At 36.5% G+C, this 20,875-nt stretch overlaps 1 protein-coding gene across 2 annotated transcripts; it reads left to right on the top strand.

Moving 5' to 3' along the window:
* The first annotated feature begins 227 nt into the window (after positions 1 to 227).
* kif3c (kinesin family member 3C) lies at positions 228 to 19,662 on the top strand. 2 transcript variants are annotated; one of them, XM_023348310.1, is made up of 9 exons: positions 228 to 638; positions 750 to 2,215; positions 14,154 to 14,255; positions 14,364 to 14,486; positions 15,417 to 15,535; positions 16,504 to 16,620; positions 16,729 to 16,837; positions 17,491 to 17,627; positions 18,944 to 19,662. In XM_023348310.1, the coding sequence occupies exons 2-9, from the start codon at positions 806 to 808 to the stop codon at positions 19,029 to 19,031; spliced, it is 2,205 nt and encodes a 734-aa protein (XP_023204078.1). In that variant the 5' UTR covers positions 228 to 638; positions 750 to 805; the 3' UTR covers positions 19,032 to 19,662. The 2 variants fall into 2 exon arrangements, with proteins under 2 accessions (XP_023204078.1, XP_005803480.1); XM_005803423.2 differs by having other exon boundaries at positions 228 to 2,215.
* Positions 19,663 to 20,875: the final 1,213 nt, after the last annotated feature.

The following is a 20,875-nucleotide window of genomic DNA, read 5'->3' on the forward strand; positions in this document are numbered from 1 at the left end:
TTTTTGAAATAGTTTGAGTAAATATTTGTGATATCTTATTTTTATATTATCTATTACTCTAAATAGTTTATATTGTTTGATAATGAATAAACTTTAAAGTTGAAATTACTTTATTGTGCGTAGTTGTGAGTATCATTTAGAGTGAAATAATAGTTGTGGGGACTAAACTCCATTAAACTCCATTTCCCATGATCCTCTGTTGCACGCTGCAGTGATGTAGGGTGTGGTGGTTGAATGGATGTGTGTGAATGCGCGTGTGTGAGTGATTTTTTTTATTATTTTTTCTCTCTCTCATGAAGCTCCGTCTCCGCGCAGACTGAGAGCTGCAGATCCGCTTCAGAGCATCTTTCAGCGGGGACACTGGAAGATGCAGACGTCGGCATGTCGCGCTGCTCCCGGATCTCTGTAGTCATGACGGCCGGAGGAAGATGTGTGAACTGACTTGTGTCATTCCTGGCGTTGTTGGATCTGTTTTTTCTTTCCACCGAGTGAATCTGTGAATCTGGACGTGTTGCGGGACTGAAATGGAGCGTCAGTCCGAAGCGTGAAAGACACCGACCGACAGTTTGTGTTTGAGGGCTAAAATTGGACAATAAGCAAAGGAAATCAGAAAGAGGGGGGTCTCATCATTTGCAATGGTAATTTTTCTGTTTCTATTTTTAGCCACAATTTATTTTCTCCATTGTGACATGACCACGAAGCCATATTGAATGCCTTATTAATGAATTTTCATGGAATTTAATTCACAGACACTTGCTGTATTCTCTAATTAGGAATATATTGACCTAATTCAAAGAAGCCAATCATGTCCAAAAATAAGAGCAGCGAGTCAGTGAAGGTGGTAGTTCGATGCCGTCCGTTGAGCCGGAAAGAGGAGTCTAATGGTCCTGCTGGGGGGATTGTGCAGATGGATCTACGGCTCGGACAGGTGATCCTCAGAAACCCCCGAGCGCCACCAAGCGAGCCCCAAAAAACATTCACATTTGATGCGGTATACGATTCAAGCTCCAAACAGCGAGACCTGTATGACGAAAGCGTCCGTCCACTGATAGATTCGGTTCTTGCAGGCTTCAATGGCACCATCTTTGCCTACGGGCAGACTGGAACTGGAAAGACCTACACCATGCAGGGATTGTGGCTGGACCCAGAGAAGCAAGGTGTGATCCCTAATGCTTTTGACCACATCTTCACGCACATTTCCCGCTCACAGTCCGACAAGCAGTATCTGGTGCGGGCGTCCTACCTTGAGATCTACCTAGAGGAGATCCGTGACCTCCTTGATCCCAATCACGGCAACACCAGAGGACTTGAGCTCAGAGAGAGTCCAGAGACAGGAGTTTATGTTCAAGATCTCACATCTTGCGTGTGCAAAAGTATCAAGGAGATCGAGGAGGTAATGAATGTGGGCAATCAGGCCAGGGCAGTTGGAGCAACGGACATGAACGAACATTCATCAAGGTCCCATGCCTTGTTTCTGATCACTGTGGAATGCAGTCAGCCTGGACCAGATGGGAGGAAACATATTAGAGTGGGACGCCTTAATTTGGTGGACCTGGCTGGCAGTGAGCGGCAAGCTAAGACAGGAGTCCAGGGTGACCGCCTTAAGGAAGCCGCTAAGATCAACCTATCTCTATCAGCTCTGGGAAATGTCATCTCAGCTTTGGCCGATGGACGTAGCAGCCACGTGCCGTACCGGGACTCCAAGTTGACGCGGCTGTTGCAGGACTCTTTGGGTGGCAATGCCAAGACGGTGATGGTTGCAACTCTTGGCCCAGCCCCCCAGCATTACGATGAGACTCTCACCACCCTTCGTTATGCCAATCGTGCAAAGAACATCCAGAACCAGCCCAGAGTCAACGAGGACCCCAAAGATGCTCTTCTCCGTGAGTTCCAGAAGGAGATTGCTCGTCTCAGGGCGCAGCTCAACCACAGGAGGTTTAGGAGCAAACAGAAGAAGGAGCAGGTGGATGGCGAGGCTTGGGAAAGAGATGGGGATGAAGAGGAGGAGGAGGTTGAGGAAGAAGAGGTGGAAAAAGAGGCAGAAGAGTTTGTGAAGCTGGAGGAACAAAGGTTGGAGAAGGAGAATGAAGCCATTAGAGAGGATCAATTCCTGTTGGCAGAGGAGAAGCAGAAGCTCCTGGGGGAGAATGAGAAGATGATGGGGGATCTGAGGAAGAGGCAGGAAGCCACCGAACAGCTGACTGCCAGATACAAGGTGAGTCTCACTAGGAGAAGTTGGTCTTTATTGTTCTCTGTCCAGTCATGGACTGGTCATCTTCATACAAGCCCGTCTTATTCTAGTATTACACTTTAGTTCTTTACAATCTCAGGCATTTACCATTAACTAAAATATCGGCGCTCTAAGTTAGATTTCTGGGGTATTTTGGTGTTTTTACATGTAAGATTTGGATCCATTGGGAGCCAAAATTGCATCTTATGTTACATTTTCAGCTGTTGCTGTTCACTTTCATTTGGCTCTGTATCAAACAGACCAGACCAATTGAAAAACCTGTTCCCCTCAAACACCTGTGGGGGCGCTGCATCAAGAAAATGACAAAAATCTCAGAAACACCTTCATAAAACATAAATAAAAATGGAGTATCGTCAGATTTTAGCGGTTGTAGGATTTCTCTTTTATTTTTGGTAAAAAACCACCAACCATTTATCCCACTGGTGTTAGACTCCCACATTTGTTTTGGTTGTATTTACCCAGAATGCCCTGTGCCGTAGTCCGCTTTCTGCATTCCTGCATATGTGATCTCTTGGCATATACATTGGACCAGAGTTCACTTCAACCGAACCGAAACTTAGGTTTTAAGGCAAAGTTTTTGCTTTTTTGGTCCTCATCAGAGTTCGACCTCACCAAATGAACCAGACTTTCTAAACAAACAAACTGGAGTTTGATTAAAGCAGACTAAACAGGGCTGGTGTGAATGCACACTATATTTTCCAATCTGGACCTGTGAAGTTGCTTGTATCTTAATTAAGAAGTCAGCTCTTCCTCTGTTAAATTCAGACACAGGTCACAATCACACATAGAAATCAAAGACTGAGCCAGAGCTGTATTAATCACTCGCTCTGATTCATGGGACATATATGGTCAATAAGTCACTGGTGCAGAATGACTGAATCACTGAGCTCTATAATCCTGTAGCTGCAGCCTCAACCGTCCAACATGAAACTTTGCTGGATCAGCTAACTGGAGGTGATGAAAGGAAGGGGAGATTTTTCCTTTCTTCCTTCTGGATTTTTCACATAATGTTAATCAACTTACGGTAAAATGCCAATTAATAGTTTATTAGATCAAAAATTGGTTCCAATCTATTACGACAATTTAGACCTTCTTTTACTGTTGTAATTTGGCCTCCATCCAGCAGAGGGCGCTCCTGGTCATCCTCGAGTACAGCCGTTGATACAAGAACCAAGATGGTGGCGCCGTATTTTAAAAGGGGAAACGGTCCAGAGTCCGGTGTGAGATTGGAAATGCACTTTATGCAGTTCTGATTTAAAATATAAACAATCGACAAGCTCGTTAAGTTTCACCTTAATAGTGTTAATTCAGCCGAGGGGCTGCATGACGGAGCAGCGTTAGCATATTGTGAAAACATTTAGTCCTTTATGATATGGAAGCATTAGCTCATTAGCCGATAACTAAAGGCCCTTTTCCAATAGAGAGCCTCTAAATGTGGCTAATTATCAGGTGTTCTCACTTTTCCTTCAGTTCCAGAGAGATTTTCAGAACCTAGAGATGATTTTGATGCATTTAGCATTGAGGGAACTGAATGCTAGTGGAGAGTGTCCTAGTTTCACAAGAACAACATTGGTTTCTCAGCATTTAAAAGGTTAAAGTTACCACCAGTTTCTCAAAAGATGACGTACATTGTCACTAAATCGGATCCCTGCTTGTATTTGTGAAAAGCAGAATTGATAAAATAATATTTCCTTTATATCGTTATGCCCTTTGTTTTATTATTCTAAAAATTTTTTTTAGCAATTCCTGTTCGTAAGTGAGGGTCTAAATCATGATCTTGTGCTACTATCATTCATTTCTGTTCACATTTCTTCCTGTCACGTTATTCCTCAGAGGATGTCAGTCCTCAGAGGTTAATAGGTTTTAGAGCTAATTTGTTTCAAATGTTCAGAGGATCAGTGTGCATGATTCACCGGCCAGCTGCTGAGCGATAAGGGGAAGAAGTATTTCCTGCCTTTGATGCATCGGTCTTTCTTTGGTTTGGTCAGTTTAGAAGGAAACACGCAAGATCAATCATTTAACGTGAAAAATAACGATCAGTGATTGATAAAGCTTATTCCTCATGTGTCAGGAAAAATAAATGTTGGTGTTCCTTTGCTGGGCCCGTGCTTTTAAACCCATCTTTTACACCCTGTTTTGTAGCTGTAAATGAATAATTTCATAATTTGCTGTTGAAAATATTCCGCATTACACCTCTGGTAACAGATAGTGGAGATGCCACATTTATGAATGATTGTTTTTTCTATTTTTACAGATGTAGGTCTGTATCAGGAACAAAACATGCCGGCTTTATTTGGTAAACGTATTCAAATGCATTGTTTGGGTTGTTTTTTAAACAAAAAGTTATTTTTTCCCCTTCCTTTTTGACCAATGAGTCACAGGTTGGTTTGACATGAGGTCAAAATGAACCAATTAGAGATGAGATCAGATGGTAATGTGTCTTTCAGAAACTCGTTAGGCTCACTCACAACAAACATGTAGCTCAGGAACTGTGCAGCTCTGTTGGCTCAGCTGGTGTGTCCATCTGTCTGATACAGTACATGAGGTTGTTGGGCCGGAGGCGTCGTCAGGCAAAGTATATCATCTCCCTTTTACTCTGTGAGATCATCATTCAAGAGGTTTAGACCTGATAATTTGATTTCATGTATACATATTTCCTCTTTTATTAGTATCTCTCTTGCAGAGTTTGGAAGAACAGCCAAAAATTGTACTCAAGTAAGAGTAGCACTACTTTAACATATTTTTACTCATGTAAAAATGAATTACTCAAGTAAGAGTAAATATTTCATCACGTCTACTTAACTACTGAGTAACTGATCAAATCAATCATTTAATATTTAAAAATTACACCATCGGACAAATTATAAAGTTAAGTGGAAATTTTGGTATTTTAAAGACAGAAAGGAAAATTTTTAATATTAGTCATAAAAAATAACAAAATTAGACAAAAGAACATTTTTCTGAATCAGTTTGTTTCAATAAAAACTTATAAAACTTTAACAAAAACTGCAAGTGTGTGTTTGGTGAATTTTTACTTTAATCATGTTGGTAAAAAAAAACAAAACATAAATTTTACTCAAGTAACAGTAGCAATACGTCATAATAAAATTACTCAAGTAAAAGTAAAAAGTACAGTGTGATAAAAATACTCCTAAAAGTTTTTTGTTTCTTTTTTTGCCAAAAAGTTACTCAGGTAAATGTAATTGAGTAAAAGTAACTAACTTACTACCCAACTCTGGTCTCTTGATTCAGACACGGTGCTTCATCATATTTTTGTGGCTCGTTCTTGTTCTGATCACATTAACTTTTCATGCTGTCATATTTCACTTTGTGCAGCAAATTCTTAAAAGGAGAAAAACTTTGAGCTTTCAGGAGTTGCTGAGTCCAAACTGCACCGATTTGTTTCATGAATTATTCATGCAAGTCAAGTCAAGTTTACTTGTACAGCACGTTTCAGCAACAGCTCAAAGTGCTTTACATCATAAAATCATCATACAGTCATCATTTGTGAAACAAGTGATGACTGTAACAATAACACGTTATTCTACAGCCAAACATTTAGTAGCTTATATGTATGATTTTGCATATTTAGGGTTGTCTAGCCTCATTAATAATCCTAATTTATTTCCTCTGAACTTATCTGTTACATCAGCATTTAACACTCGGTGCAGTGAAACAGTTGTATGTCAGTGCGGCTGCTGTTCGCAGCTTCAGGCCTATCAGGAGGCTCCTGTGAATGACTCTTCAGCGGACTATTCTTAGATCCACTTTCTGGGTCAAAACTGCAAGCATCTCTTTACTTTCTCCCCAGTTCCTCTAATTAGCGACTGTTTCTTTCTTCCTTCTGCTTTTTAAATTAATGATGATGTAGAAAATCAGTCCATTAGTGTTGCTCGTATGGACTGCAGGAGTCACTGAACTTCAAACCTCCTGTAGTTCTCTGGAGCTTTTATACTCTGAAAATGTCAGGATAAATAGCAATAAGAAAGATATATTTTTAAATAATGCATTAACATTAAAACATTCATTTAGAGATGAAATGATTAATCAGATTATTCGTGGTGAATCAATCATTGAAATAATCAACTAACTTAGTAATTGATTAATCGCTAACCAGAGTATACAGACTCAAAAAGTAGTATTTGCTAAAAATCTGTCAGCAAACTTAATTAAGCCAAAACTTTACAAAAATTTTACATTTAAAATAAAAAACCTACGTCTGTAAATATATTCTCCTCAGAACTTTGTAAGTGGAAGTTTTAGCTTCACTTGGTTCAAATTCTTTTTGTATTTGCATTTTTGTGTATTCTAATATTGTATCAAAAAGATGAAAGTGGTTAAACGGAAAATCTGCCAATGTTTTATAAGATTAATCGATTAATCATAAGAATAATTCATTACTAAAATAATTGTTAGTTGCAGCCCTTTTTTTTTTTTTTTTACACAGGTTGGCTTTCTACACTTGTTTTTGTCAAGTTAGCCTTTCAAATTTTATACATTTGACTTGCCAAAAGTATGTTATTGCCATCAAATGTCCAGCTTGTTTTTAAAAATCCAGAGATACTTTTGTCTCTAATAAGAGTGAATGTAATGAAATAAATCTAAAAATAAAAACTCTTTGGTAAACTGCCCAGATGAAGGCGGTGTTGGGAATCATTGAGCTTTTACATGTTTTTTTTAACTCATGCATTGTGAGGTTTTGCTTCAAACAGAAGCAAAATATTAAATATTAAAATATTTGTGCTGATAGTTTCCAGTTTCATACGTTTTTCACATTAACTCGTTCTCCAGTTTGTGTTTTGCTGTTGAAGGAAATCAGTGTTGACCCGACATTAAGTTCCTGCTCCCTGCAGAACCAACAACAATGACGATGACATCATGGGATTTACCACGAGCAAAGCACATGACACAAGCTATTAATTGTGATTTTATGTGAAAGACCAACATGAGGCGATGCATAATTGTGAAAGTAAATAAAACAGCACAGTGAGAAGTGAGTTAGTAGATTCTAGCTGTGTGTAATTTAATTTCTATATAAATGTATGTAGTTCTGCGAAGGCTTCAGAGGATTGTTAGAGAAGATCAGTGAACAAAAAGCACCATGAATACTAATGTTAGGCAGGTTGTGTATGAATTTCTAGAAATGTCTGAAGCAGGGTTAGGTTATGAGATGGTTTTCTAAAATTAACATTTTGCACATCTTTATGCCTCCATTTCTTCTAAAAACATCCCAAGAGCTTAAAAAACACCCAGACATTTTTTGGCAAGAAGTTAATGATTTTTGGTGTCTGGAAAATTAGCCATTGTATAAACCCTCAACGGCTAAGCCAGTCAGTGTCTACTGTGGCGTTACCTAGCAACCCCAGTGGAGCTCCGCCCCTTACCTAGCAACCCAAGCAGAGCCCTAGCATGTTTGAGCAGCTAGTTTTACTGCTGTATAATGGCTGCTGGAAAAGACAAGTTTTGTTGTTGACTTATCAGCCAGAAATCAGATGCAGAATTCTTGTTGGTTGTGCAGGAGGCTCCGCTTCTGCTTTTCAAAGATGTAGGAGATGTAGATGTAGAAGGAGCTCAAAATATCAAGAACTGACCAGACTGAAATCTCACTACCTGAGAATGAGTTTGTACAAAAATATTAAAATGTTTCCTGTAGCACATAGACCGAGCCTAGCTTGTTTAAGGAAGCATAACAGGTCAATTTTAATGGAAACACCTGAAGAGGTGAGCATTAATTGGAGAAGGAGCCAAGAGGCCTGTGGTACAGCTTGGGTGTGACAAACTGTCTATTAGTTGTGTTTTCCATAAATCTGGCCTTTGCAGAAGAATATCAGTGATTTTTGAATGAAACCATAAGCAGTGAGTCGTACAGGACGTACGTGCACAAGTGTTTAAATGTAAGCTGATAAATTAATGACACTACCATCGCAAATGTGAGCAAAACTTTTAAAATATTTAGCTAATGTTGGGAAAAACACAATTCCGCAACTATGGTTTACCATTAAATAAGAAATACAATTAAAACCACACTTGACATGAAGGAATAAATATCGAGAATTCTCGATAAATATTGAGAATGAACAAAACAGCAGCCAAACCCCAAAGAAAAATGTGGAAATCCGCTTGAAAAGTCCAGGAAAGTCTGGCTGCTTGGAAGCAAAATATAAGGACACACACTTCTGAACTCACCTTTACCTTTTTTGTTTGTACAAACACAACTGATTACCCATTTTCTTACAGTTAACATACAGTGCAAACATGCAGTCACACGTACAGCTGGATAGAGTAGCGGTTTCCTGTTTATCCGGCTGCCTTCCTGTGAAATTAGAGCGAGAAGAAGGACGGAGACATGGCGGCCTGAATCTGAAGGTTACAGTGTGGGGGAGGCTGATAACGGAGCTCATCTCTGCTCTCCATTTCTCAACATACAGGCCTGCGTATGCTGAAATATTGATGAATCGACTGAGTGTGTGTGTGTGTGTGTGTAGATGAAATCAGTTAACCCATGTGTTCACTTCATACTAGTAATACAAGAAACATGCAGATATAAAATATTGAAAGCATGTTTGTTCTACAAGGCAAGCAATCAGAGACGTTTGGTTCTGCAATCTTACATCTAATGACATTTACTTTTTGCATTAAATACCATTTTTAATGATTATTTTATTAATCAATTATTCTGAAAGAACTAAGAAAGCCTTAAAAAAACAAGAAAAAAAGCATTTTTAATGAGAAAAAGCTTTTATAGTTAATGTTTTGTTACTTTTCATAGTGGCTTACTTTTCCTAATATTACGACTTTATTCAACATTAAGACATTATTCTTATATTATTTTGACTTTATTCTTGTAACGTTACTACCCTAAAAAAGCAACGTATTTTATTGTTTTGACTTGAGTTTAAAGTCCAAATAAAAAAACAAACAAGATGGCGGCTTGGTCACTTTGAAATATGAAAATCTGAGGAGTGAATTAGTGAAAATGATTTTTTAAAATCAAATGATGATCTCAAATCAAACCATTTTTGAAGATTTCAGAAATTGAATCTTCAAAAACTTCAATCAATAAAATCGATTCATCTCCCGGCTTTAATTTGAGGCTTTAAGCTTAAGTGGTTCAGCATCGATCAGGAAAAATGAATTTCGGTAAACGAAACAGATTCTCAGAAATATCCACCTTATTTCTACTCTTTCTCCATTCGTATCGGTCAAATCAATCGATCAGATTTTATTTTTTTATAGCACATTTCAGCAACAAAGCAGTTCAAAGAGCTTTAAATAAAAAACAACAAAAATCAACAACTGAAACATTACATTTTTCTGAGTGTCGCCATTATTATTTCATTTATTATGGTACAAAAGCAGCTCTAAACTGGTGGGTTTTTAGTCCTGATTTAAAGGAACTCAGTGTTTAACAGTTTTCTGGGAGTTTGTTCCAGATATGGGCTGCATAGAAGCTGAAAGCTGCTTCTTCCCGTTTGGTTCTGGTTCTGAAAGTGTTCCGTCTTTGTTCCTTCGCTCGCCATCGTCCGTGTCAGAGACCTGTTGTCGTCACATGATATTTATAGCCAGATCGCTCCAGGCGGGATCCAACCTCGCTGGGTCTGGGTGGCTTGATGCGCCATCAGCTCCGTATGCATCGCTTCCCTTTCTCTTTTCTTTCCCTCATCAGGAAATGGATCGGTTACAGCTAAAAGAATCTGAGTGTGCACTTTAGAGCAGATAATATGTCCACAAACAAGTCTGCTGTCTGTGCTTGTTTTCGCACCTTTGGTATAGTGAAGCGCCTTATTTTCCTCTCACAGTCTCCTAAACATTCATCAACTAGGAATCTGTAGCAACTAATTCTATGTATTAACAAATTAATGTAATAAATAAAAATAGAGCATAGTCAAAGTAAGAAAGAGAAAGATTCCTGGTGTTTTATCTTATTTTTAGGGTTTGATTTGGCTTCTTAAATTATCCATTAATTTGTGTCGATCAGTAAAAATAAACAAACCACAACAAATCAGGCAAGCAGAGCTGTATCAAGGAACATTTCTCTAATAATGGACTGGAATAAACTATTAAAAGGTTTAGCACCCAGCTACTGAAAACAACTTAACAAGTTGAAAAGATAATTGTAGTATTCTACTATTCTAATGATTATTTGATGATTAATCGGCCGAATAAATTTGGCATATTCTGCCAATTTTTTTATTTAACAACAAATATGCAAATAAATAAATAATTCAGTTCCTTAAATAGACATTTTATTGCCTAAAAGGCAGCAATGTAGCATTCCTTTAGAGAATGTTTGATCATTAATAGCAAAGGATGGATCTGCAGCTTATCTGTTGATTCATTTTGGAATAACTGATTTAATAATTTAATAGAAATTGTGCTTCATAAGAGATGTTTCCCCCAGAATTTGAACCAGGTGAAGCTAAAAGTGCTACTTGAGGAGTTCTGGGTGTAACATAATTACAATCTATTACATATTTTTCTGTACATTTTTGGCTTAATTATTGTTCTAAGTGTGTTATTCTGTGAAATAATGGCTCTTCTGAGTCTGTATGCTCCAGTTAATGACTAATTGATTAATAAATTAGTTGATGATTATTTCAATAATTGATTAATCACAATTAATACGATTAATCGTTTTAGCCCTACATTGATTTGTACTTATAGATGTAAAATTTTATATTTTCTTCCGGAAGAAAACGTATTATTTCAGAGTAGACAGTGTTATTTTCATAAAATCTTTTTATCTGCTGAAAGTGACGCTCCTCCTCTCTGCGGTGGAAGTGCTGAAATCTTTGCTTCTCGCATTCAGTGTTTGCACCCTCATTGTTATATTTTAATTGGATGTTGCTGCAAACAGAGCTGCGTGCAACGCAAAAATGCCATTTGCATTATGACACTGTTGCATGACCCTGGTGAGGATCCCACGGGGAATCCTTTCATCCGAATGAATGAAGCTAAAACCTGAAAGTATTCATCTTCTGACGCGCTGAGTTAACCTGTTTCAGTTGTCTGTATTGGAGGAATGCGGCCCGGCTGTTCAGGACGTAAACGGAACATGGGAAGCACAAACGGGGAAAATCCCTGCCATGAATCAGTCCTCTATAATGATGCTGAAAGAATATGTAGCAACACAAAGAGTCACACACACTGAACACAAAGACAGCTTGAAACAAAGAGGCTTTCTGAGCTGCGCCCTCCATGAAGGACGCCACTGTACTTCGCAGCAGTTTAAATGTGTTTCTCTTGAAAGAGCAGTGTGCGTGTGTAAATTCAGAGGAACGTTTCGGTAGCACATGTTTGCCAGGGACTCGCTGTCTTTTTGTGTTTAAGTCCTGGTAGGAGGCCAAAACAAAATGTCAGTGGACTGTGTTTGCCATGTTTCTATCTTCTCTGTCTTTCCTTCTTTATGTTGTTTTATTTCTGAATTGTTACTCTGTCAGATTCAACCCTCAGCAGCTAAATATAACAGTATGTCATTTGGTAAAATGTACAAAATTGTAATCATCATGATGAGAAAGCAGAAATTTTAAACTTAGTGTGGCAACTAAGAGTTATTTTAGTTATCAATTAATCTATCAACAATTATTCTGATGATTAATCGATTAATCAGATGAAAAAATTGGTATACTCTGCAGATTTTTTAATACAATATAAAAGACGGACATATTGAATCTTAGAGGTGCAACTAATAATTATTTTAGTTATCAATTAATCTATCAATTATTTGTTGACGATTAATCGATTACTTGAATAAAGAATTGACACAATCAGATGTTTTTGCACAATATTAGAAATGCATTAAAATATGCAAATACAAAAATAATTAAAATTCTTTTTAGAATAAGAAAATAAACATTTTATTACCTAAAAGGACATTTGTAGCAAAGGTGCATCTGCAGCTAAATAAATGCTTTTAACATGAAAAGCTCATCCCTTTAGGCTTGACTTAACATCAATACAGCTATTGCCAATTATTAATTGATGAATTTTGGATTAACCAATCAATAATTGGCTAGTAAAAGTAAATTTTATTTACAGAATTTCAACCAGGTGACGAACGGTAAAACTATACCACTTGAGGAGTTTTTGGTAGAACATATTTACAGACACAGGTGCATTTTATTATTGAAAATGCAAAATGTGTGTACTTTTTGCACAGTTTGGCTTAGTTACTGCTCTCAATATGTTTTTCTTTCAGGAAATCACCTTTTTGTGAGCCTATACTCCAGTTAGCAATTAATCGATTACTAAATTAGTTGACGATTATTTCAATAAACGATTAATCTGATTATTCGTTTCAGCGCTAGTGTAGATCAACTGATTGAGAATAAAATATATGGTAATGAGATGAAAGATCAAACTGTTTTAATACAACTCATGAACCTGAGAGCCATTATTGGAGTTTAAATATAAAAAGTTACACTAGATCGATTAAGCAAATTTGAACAGCTGAAATACAAACGTTTCATCCAACTTTGGTTGATTATGTGTTTTCAAATTCAAATCTGAAAAAAACAAACAACAAAATGCTAAATATTTACCAATAAGTTACAGCAAATTCTGTGGGTTTATTTCACTGCCTGTATGTTGAGTATTAACAAGATGAATTATAGTAGACTTACAACACAATAAAGCAAAATTATAGAAAGTAAAACTAAACCAAGCAATGGAATAAATACTAAAATGGTTAAATCCAGTAACAGGGTGATAAATATTTCCTGTGTTGTGTTAAAAAGCCCATCTTTATTTTAATTATTAAATCTTAACTAACATCCACCTCCAGCAGCTTGTGAAATTTGAAATCAGTTGAAAAAATGCCTTCGGATCTCCTTAAGGGTCAAACTGAGGTCATGTAGATGTTTAACGTTGTGAGCGTTTGAAGCTGCCATCAGCGGAAACATTGTGCTGATGGAGCTGGCAGCTCAGCATCGTCATGACGACAACATCACAACAAGCTGAGCTCTGCTTAAACTTTACATTGCTTCAGGCATGCACATGTTTCAGGATGAAGTCACTTTGCAAAATTATTCATATCTTCTGCATTTTGTGGCAACTTCCATGTATTTATTTGTGCTTTTCTTAATATTATAGATCATTTTTTGCATATAAAAATCTTAAAAAGTGTCCATCAGCCCATCTTAATTATTCGCTGGAATTTGAATCTGCACCGATCTCAAGTAGGGCTGAAATGATTAATCGTGATTAATCGACTATTTAAATAATCTTCAACTAATTTAGTAATTGAATAATTGCTAAGTAGAGTATAAAGACTCTAAGACAGGCCATTTTCTGAAGGAACAACAAACTCAGAACTGTAATTAAACTAAAACTGTACAATTAAAATATATACATTTGCATTAAAGATGAAAATCTTTTGTCTGTAAAGATGTTCACTAAGAGAATGCTACATTATTGCATTTTAGGCAATAAAATGTTTATTTTGTTGTCCAAAAATAATTAATTATTTGATTTTCACATTTTATCATGGATTTCTAATATTGTATAAAATACACTTATGTGGTTAAATAAAAAACCTGCAGAATGTGACAATTTGTTATCTGATTAATCAATTAATTGTCAGAATAATTGATAGAAAACTTGATTTCTATACTAATTACTAGCTGCAAATTTAGAATATATGATTTGCACTTTTCTTTTTTGAGATCTGATACACTTTGCCAGATACATTTGACATTTTTTATACTATATTATTTATCCTAATAACATTAAAACTTGCAGCTTTACTCTTCACCCAACTAAATGAATACATCCATATATAAACAGGTGAACTGAAAACATAAAATGGTTAGTTTCTCCTCCTCATCCACGGCTAGATTTGATTCCCTTGTCTATAAATGATCAATGTTAATCCAGTTGTTCTATTATTTTGTGGATTTTTCAGGCAATGGAGAGCAAGCTGCTGGTTGGAGGGAAGAACATCATCGATCACACCAACGAGCAGCAGAAGATGCTGGAGATGAAAAGGCAGGAGATCGCTGAGCAGGTAATTGTCCTTTTAGAGAAATGTTTTTCACAGCTGCATGTTGCACATTAAAGTCATGTATTTGCTGCATAATATGGTAAAATACTTTGGTTGTTTTTCTGCTTTCAGACACGAAGGGAGAGGGAGATGCAGCAGCAGATGTTGATCCAGGATGAGGAGGCGGTGGAGCTGAGGGAGACGTTCACATCCCTTCAACAAGAAGTCGAGGCCAAGACCAAGAAACTCAAGAAGGTGACATTTTAAAGTGTTTTAAAGTATACATTTTGTACCTCATACAAATGATGTTCCTTTTGAATATTTCCTACTGTTCTCATCCATTGTAGACATGAATTAGATTAAATATTAACAATCATAACCTCTCCAGTTCTGACTTTCTCCTGGAAACAATCTGTCGTGTGAGCGTTGATAAAAAAGAAACAAAGGATCCAGTTTGGAGCATAAAGTAATGCAGAACTGCCCCTCCCCCACCTTTTGCTAGTCAACTGCCCTGGTCCCTTATTTGGTGTTATGGAAAACATTTCCAGTTCTCAAAAAACATAAAAAAGGAATAAAAACTAAAGTTGCTCCAGCAAACTGCCAAAATAACCTACCAGAGGAGGTAGTGCTTTTTATTTTAATCAATATTAAGGAATTATTGACTTAAAACAAGCTCCTATTTCTTTCTGAAAGTTAGTTTTGTCTTAATTAAAATGTATTTATATGTTTGCATCAGAAAGAAAACCCTAAATACTTGGTAAGATTTTGTGTTTTTGCAGTGACGACTCGGTTGTTAAGCGACAGATATGAACATCACATAAAACATATTGAAAAACCTAATGAAATGTTCCTGTAAAATGGTGGGTAGGATACCACCAAAGACAATTTATTAATATTTAGTGTGTAGAAAAAATAGATGGTTTTTCTGCAAAGCATCACTTTGCTAAACGGCAGTTTTATAATTCAGGCCTCCTTGTTTTCAACCTGGAGTCAAATAGTGAACAGCATGTCGGCTCTGCAGTGGAGGAGGAAAGCAGAGGAACGAGAGCTCCCATTGGCTGGCCCGTTCGCTACATGTCGGTGCTCCCAGTGTCGTTGCTACCGGCAACCAGGCAGCAGCAAGCTGGAAATCGACTTCTCTGCGCCGTATCCTCTGTGTTGATCTCTGTTCCCGTTTCCTCCTAGCTGTACGCCAAGCTCCAGTGCACCAAGGCGGAGATCAAGGACGTGAACGACGAGCACGTGAGGAGCCGGCAGGAGCTGGAGCAAACGCAGAACGAGCTCACCAGAGAGCTCAAGTTCAAGTGAGTCCAGCCGGGTTTGTGGGAGCAGAGCACACATGAAGGTGTGTCCGGGCTGTTGGAGGTAGAAAAGAGGAGAAATTTTACACCAAAGAAAACGTTGGAAATTTTGAGATTAAACACAGAAACTTCTGTGAAAAAACAAGGACATTTCTGAGATTTAAAAGTTCACAAAATTGACTGTATAAACTCAGAAATGTTGAGGTTAAACATAGAAGTTTTCTAGAAAAAAACAAGGAAATTTCTGAGATTTAAAAGTCAACAATTTGCAGAAAAATGTCAGAAATTTCCTCGTTTTTTTCTAGAAAATGTCTAAGTTAGAAAAGTTGACAAACTCGATTATAAAAACTCGGAAATTTTGAGATTAATATCAGAAGTTTTTGAGAATTTTGGGGGGAAATTTTCAAAGTCGAAAATTTTCCACTTTTAAAAAAATTTTTCCACTTTTGAAATTCAGAAATTTTCAAGCTTTTTCAAGAAATTTTTGACACTAATCTCAAAATTTACGAGTTTTTTCCAGCTAATATTTAACTGTTCCAACTCAGAAATTTCCACACTTTTTCTCAAAAATTTCTGATTTTAATGTAAAAATTTCTGAGTTTTGGCTTGCAAATTATCGGCTTTTCAGACTCTAAAAAAATTCTCATTTTAACCTCAAATTGTATGAGATTTTTCTCACAAATTTTCAACTTTTCAAACTCGGAAATTTCCAAGTTTTTTGCTTGAAAATTTCTTAGATTTGTTTGGGTGGAAATTTACCTCTCCTTTTCTCTCTTCTGTCAATAACGGCCCTAACATGCCATTATACCTTTGAGCTTCAGTTTTAAAGGTTTTATAAACATTATGAGAAATTCCAATTCACTGGAAAAAGAAAACGTTTTCCCCACAAAAAAACACATTTGTTAATATATTTTGCTGCGACAGCCACATGTAATTGGACCTGTGCTGTACTGTGTGTTGTGGACACTCAGATATCTGATCATAGAGAACTTCATTCCTCCAGAGGAGAAGAATAAAATCATGAACAGGTTGATGTTTGACCCAGACGAGGATGAGTGGAAGTTCAAGCCTCTTGTTCCAGATGAAAGGTTGGTTCCGCTCATCTTCCACCACTTCTGAATCAGAAATATAACACGGCTTTAATCCTATATGAATTGCTTTTTTGTCTCATTGATTGTTACTATGCGTTTGTACAGTAAATCCTCACAGATGAAGAAAAGACCAGCGTCTGCAGTCGGATACAAGCGACCAATCAGCCAATACGCTCGGGTAGCGCTGTCCATGGGAACTCGCTCCAGATACAGGGTAGAGTTACCTATAAAGTTACTTTTTATACCTAAAATGATCCAAAAATGAAATGTACAGGTAATTAATCACTTAACCAATCAATAAAAAGATTGGTTCTAGTGTTAATCTAGCATTCTATCTAGTAGACCATCTAGTATTAATCTGCTGAAAATTAAAAGTGAATGCAGAGATAATAGGAATGGTGGTGTTTAGTTCTGCTCACATTCACCAATGTGCATTAATGTTATATTAGTTTTAAGTAGTGATGACCCGATACTGATACGTATGAAAAATATTGACAAATTATGTGTTTTTAAAACAGATTTTTAAACAGGAAGTGAAGATTTTTGTCTAATATTTATAGGTAATGTATTCCAAAGTTTGGAAGCCAAAACAGAAAATACGTTCCTGGCACATAAAATAAAATTTTACGGTTAAAAAACCATATTGCCAATTTTAGGTTTTAGAACAAAGAATGGAAAAAAAATTAAATGTATCCAGTATGAAAGGGGGGAATTATGTTTGTGTGGAAAATCTAGACAGATATTTTGTGCGTAAGCAAAACTTAAAGAAATATTGCATGCATAACATGGAACCTTATTTATTTAAAATCTGCAGTGAAATATGTGATACAGCTTTGTAATCTGGCTTTGGTGCACATTTCCATGAAGGCTGAGAACATCATGTTGCTGGAGCTGGACATGACTCCTCCAAACACCTCAGCTCTGACGGACGGGGAGCAGAACCAGAGTCCTACACTGAACAACTCTCCCACCAACAACAAAGGAATCTGCAAATCTCGTTCTTGGTGAGCCTGAATATCGTCTTTTACCACTGGCTAACAACTTTATTTAAGTTAAACAGTATTTAATAAAAAAAACAACAAACAAGTTTTCAGCAACTACCTTACAATGCTGGGTCAAGGAGTCTAAAAACATTGAAAGTACAGTATTATATAAATTTCACATTTTGCACATATTTGTACTTCCATTTGGTTCTCTGCTGCTTCTAGAAGAAGTCCAAGTGATTAAAAAAACCACCCAGCTGTTTTCTGACAGTAAGTTAATGTTTTTTAGTGTCTGGAATACGAGCTGTTTCAAAAACATCAATATTATTAAGTCAGAATCGGAGGGCTCTGCCCCGTTACCTAGCAACCCCAGTAGAACCCAGCCCCGTTACCTAGCAACCCTGAAACAACTCCTCATTCAGCTCCTCATTCTGAAAGGAGCCTAAACTAACCAGACTAAAATGTTATTATCTGAGAATGATTTTGAGCAAAAAATGTAATAAACATGTTATTTTGTAGCTAATAGATATATCTGATCTAGGTAAAGGCAGCATAGGTAACCTTTAATTAATGCTATCCAGGTTTTAATGTTATTACACAGACTGTGAGTCTTTTTTTGTTGTTGTTTTAAGGAACATAAATCTGACAGTCATCTGCATAAAAGTGAAATGTATCAATGCTCTCCTTTTATGTATTCAGATTTACAGAAGTGAGGCAGGTTTCCCACTAAATGGAGTCAAACAAACCATCTGCAGAGTTTGACACATTTGAAAAAATACATATTAGTAAAGAAATATGAAGAATAACATTTATTTCACAAAAAAACCAATGATGGTATGTCTAGTAGTTTAGAAAACTTTTCTCAAACTGCTGCCTTTTTTATTTAAGCCACATTTAAGCCTGTTTTAAGATTTGTAGGCTTAATTATTTTAAAATTTCTAACAAGAGTTTGCTTATGCTTTTTTTGTTCTTTTACACAAGGGGGAGGAGGGTAGATTATTTTGTTACTTTAAAATAATTCACATTTATATCTATTTCTTTTTCTACCTTTTGCTTCAATGGTTTTGTAGGTATTACTGATATTATAATACATTTATAAGGTAAATCTGCATTCAGGCTGACATCTGAGCCCTAAACGGTTTAGAGTCAATACATCTCTAAATGGGATTATCCAGGATTAGCCACACCCTCCTCCAGATATCTTAATCTCCTGGCTTTATCTCTCATTTACCATTTAATCTCAGTATTGTTGGTTAATCTTTACAACCTGTTTGTAAATTTCAAATTAAAAACGCAGATTTTTATCATACCAAGTTAATTTTTTGTGCTTTTTTCAGGTACCAGAGTCAAAAATCCATCACTTCCTCTTCTTCTAATAATTCCTTGGCGGGTTGTCAGACGGCCACGCCTGCAGCGGCAATGTAAAGCTTTGTTACAAATAGTTTTTTTAATTATTATTTATTTGATTTCTTCACTTGTTTTGGCCCGTTTACGGCTTTAAAGACCTTTAATTGACACCGGGACACAAACACACACCATCACCTCTGCTGCCTCCGAAGAAGGCATAAAACAGGAAGCTAACAGACCGGATGAACCTCAGAGACTCCGTGAGACTTCACTCCTTCAGTTCGTTTAGGTTCAAACTGTCCCTTTCTTCTGCATGTTTGAATCAAAGAGGTTTTGGATCAACATTTTCAAAGAGAAAATATAGTCTCACTGAAGTAACTGATGAATTTTGGAGAGAAAAATGGAAGACATGGATTAAGATCTCAATAAATACTGAGATATCTATACATATTTCATCTATTCAGGGGATTTCCAGGTTAGGTTTTGTCTGTTTTATGTGTAAAGGGAAGACTTTAACAATTAAGAACATTTTGTCTCTGTTGGCTTTTGGAAGTGACTGCAGTAAAAATAATAATAATGATGTCGTTGGTCAGATGTGGTCCTGAAACCTGAATGATGACCTTTATCATCCCTGTCCATTCGTCTGTCTTTCTGTGTCTAATTCAACTCAAATGTCTTGAAAGAAATATCATTAAAGTGCAGAATGTGATGCTTGTTGGACTTATTTACTGCCCTTTTTTGAAATTCAGAACAGGAAAATAAGGTTTTCAATCATGAGTTCCTCTTCTGTGTCAGTTTTGTGAGTTTAAAAGCGATAGAAATGTCATTAAATGAAACACAATAAAACAAGGAAAATCCTCTTTCATGGATGCAATACTCAATGGAATAAAGTTTTTTAAAAATAGCAAAAATGTATATTTTAAGGCCATTTATTTATCTAATTTATATTGACTTGGTCACAAAAGTAATTTAAAAAAATACTGACTAAAAGACCAAGCTATTGTTTGCTTTTTGTATCTTTAATGTGCAAATATTGAAATTTTTTCAACTTGCACCTCATGTGTCATGTTTTGACAAAAGCTTAGGAACCTCAATGAAAAATGTTCAGACTAGTCAGGCAGTGAAACAGAAATTGAAGGAGCCAGTGAGGGAAAATGCAGATTGAAGGACAGAATGAATAACACTGAAAAATACTGGAAGGGCTAATCAAAGGTAAATAGAGGCAGCTGACAGAAAAAAATCAGGAGAGAAGAAATAAATGTGAAAGGGCTAGAGCTAAAATAGAGTAAGCAAAAGGACACTAAAGAGCTCAATCTAAATGTACAAATGCAAAAGCAGAAAAGAACTAGCCTAGAGGCTAGGCTAAAACCAGATCTAAGAAGATAAGAAATGATCAAAACCAGGAACCCAAATGAAACCAAAAGTCTAAAAACCTTTGAAACATGACAGTCACTTGCCACTTGACCTTTTTTTAGTCTGAAATCAATTTTAAAATGGTTAAAATAAAGAAATCAAGCATAAGACAATCAAGCTTGAGGGTGGAATGAAGTTGAATGTGGATTATCAGTGAAGAAAAATGGAGACCTAGAAAACTGGCACATCACCCAGAGATTTAAAAGTACTCTATGCGGTTCCCGATACACGCAAGTGGGCACAGAGATGAATGACGACGATTTTAATTCCAAAAACTGATCATGTTTGCAGTTTTCACCAAATGGGTTGGGTATTTTCTCATAGCAGATGTGCCCCCTGAATGCTTGGGTTAGAAACCCTGGGCTTCTTTTCTGGCTTTAATGTCCACTGAAAACAGTCTCCAATATAAATAATTATTAGGACACTAATTAATTAAACTAAAAAGTCTCTAATACAGTTATTTTAAGTAGAAACATGGAGTACAAATTATTTACTTTCTCTTATTTATT

Source organism: Xiphophorus maculatus, chromosome 15 (assembly GCF_002775205.1).
Source record: "Xiphophorus maculatus strain JP 163 A chromosome 15, X_maculatus-5.0-male, whole genome shotgun sequence".
NCBI classification, from domain to species: Eukaryota; Metazoa; Chordata; class Actinopteri; order Cyprinodontiformes; family Poeciliidae; genus Xiphophorus; species Xiphophorus maculatus.

What these genes read in the sequence shown, in the direction of transcription:
- kif3c (XM_005803423.2), top strand. Translation starts at nt 806, where the DNA reads ATGTCCAAAAATAAGAGCAGCGAGTCAGTGAAGGTGGTAGTTCGATGC. An exon ending in AGCTGACTGCCAGATACAAG is followed by an intron (nt 2,216 to 14,153) that starts GTGAGTCTCACT and finishes TGGATTTTTCAG; the next exon opens with GCAATGGAGAGCAAGCTGCT. An exon ending in CCTCTTGTTCCAGATGAAAG is followed by an intron (nt 16,621 to 16,728) that starts GTTGGTTCCGCT and finishes GCGTTTGTACAG; the next exon opens with TAAATCCTCACAGATGAAGA.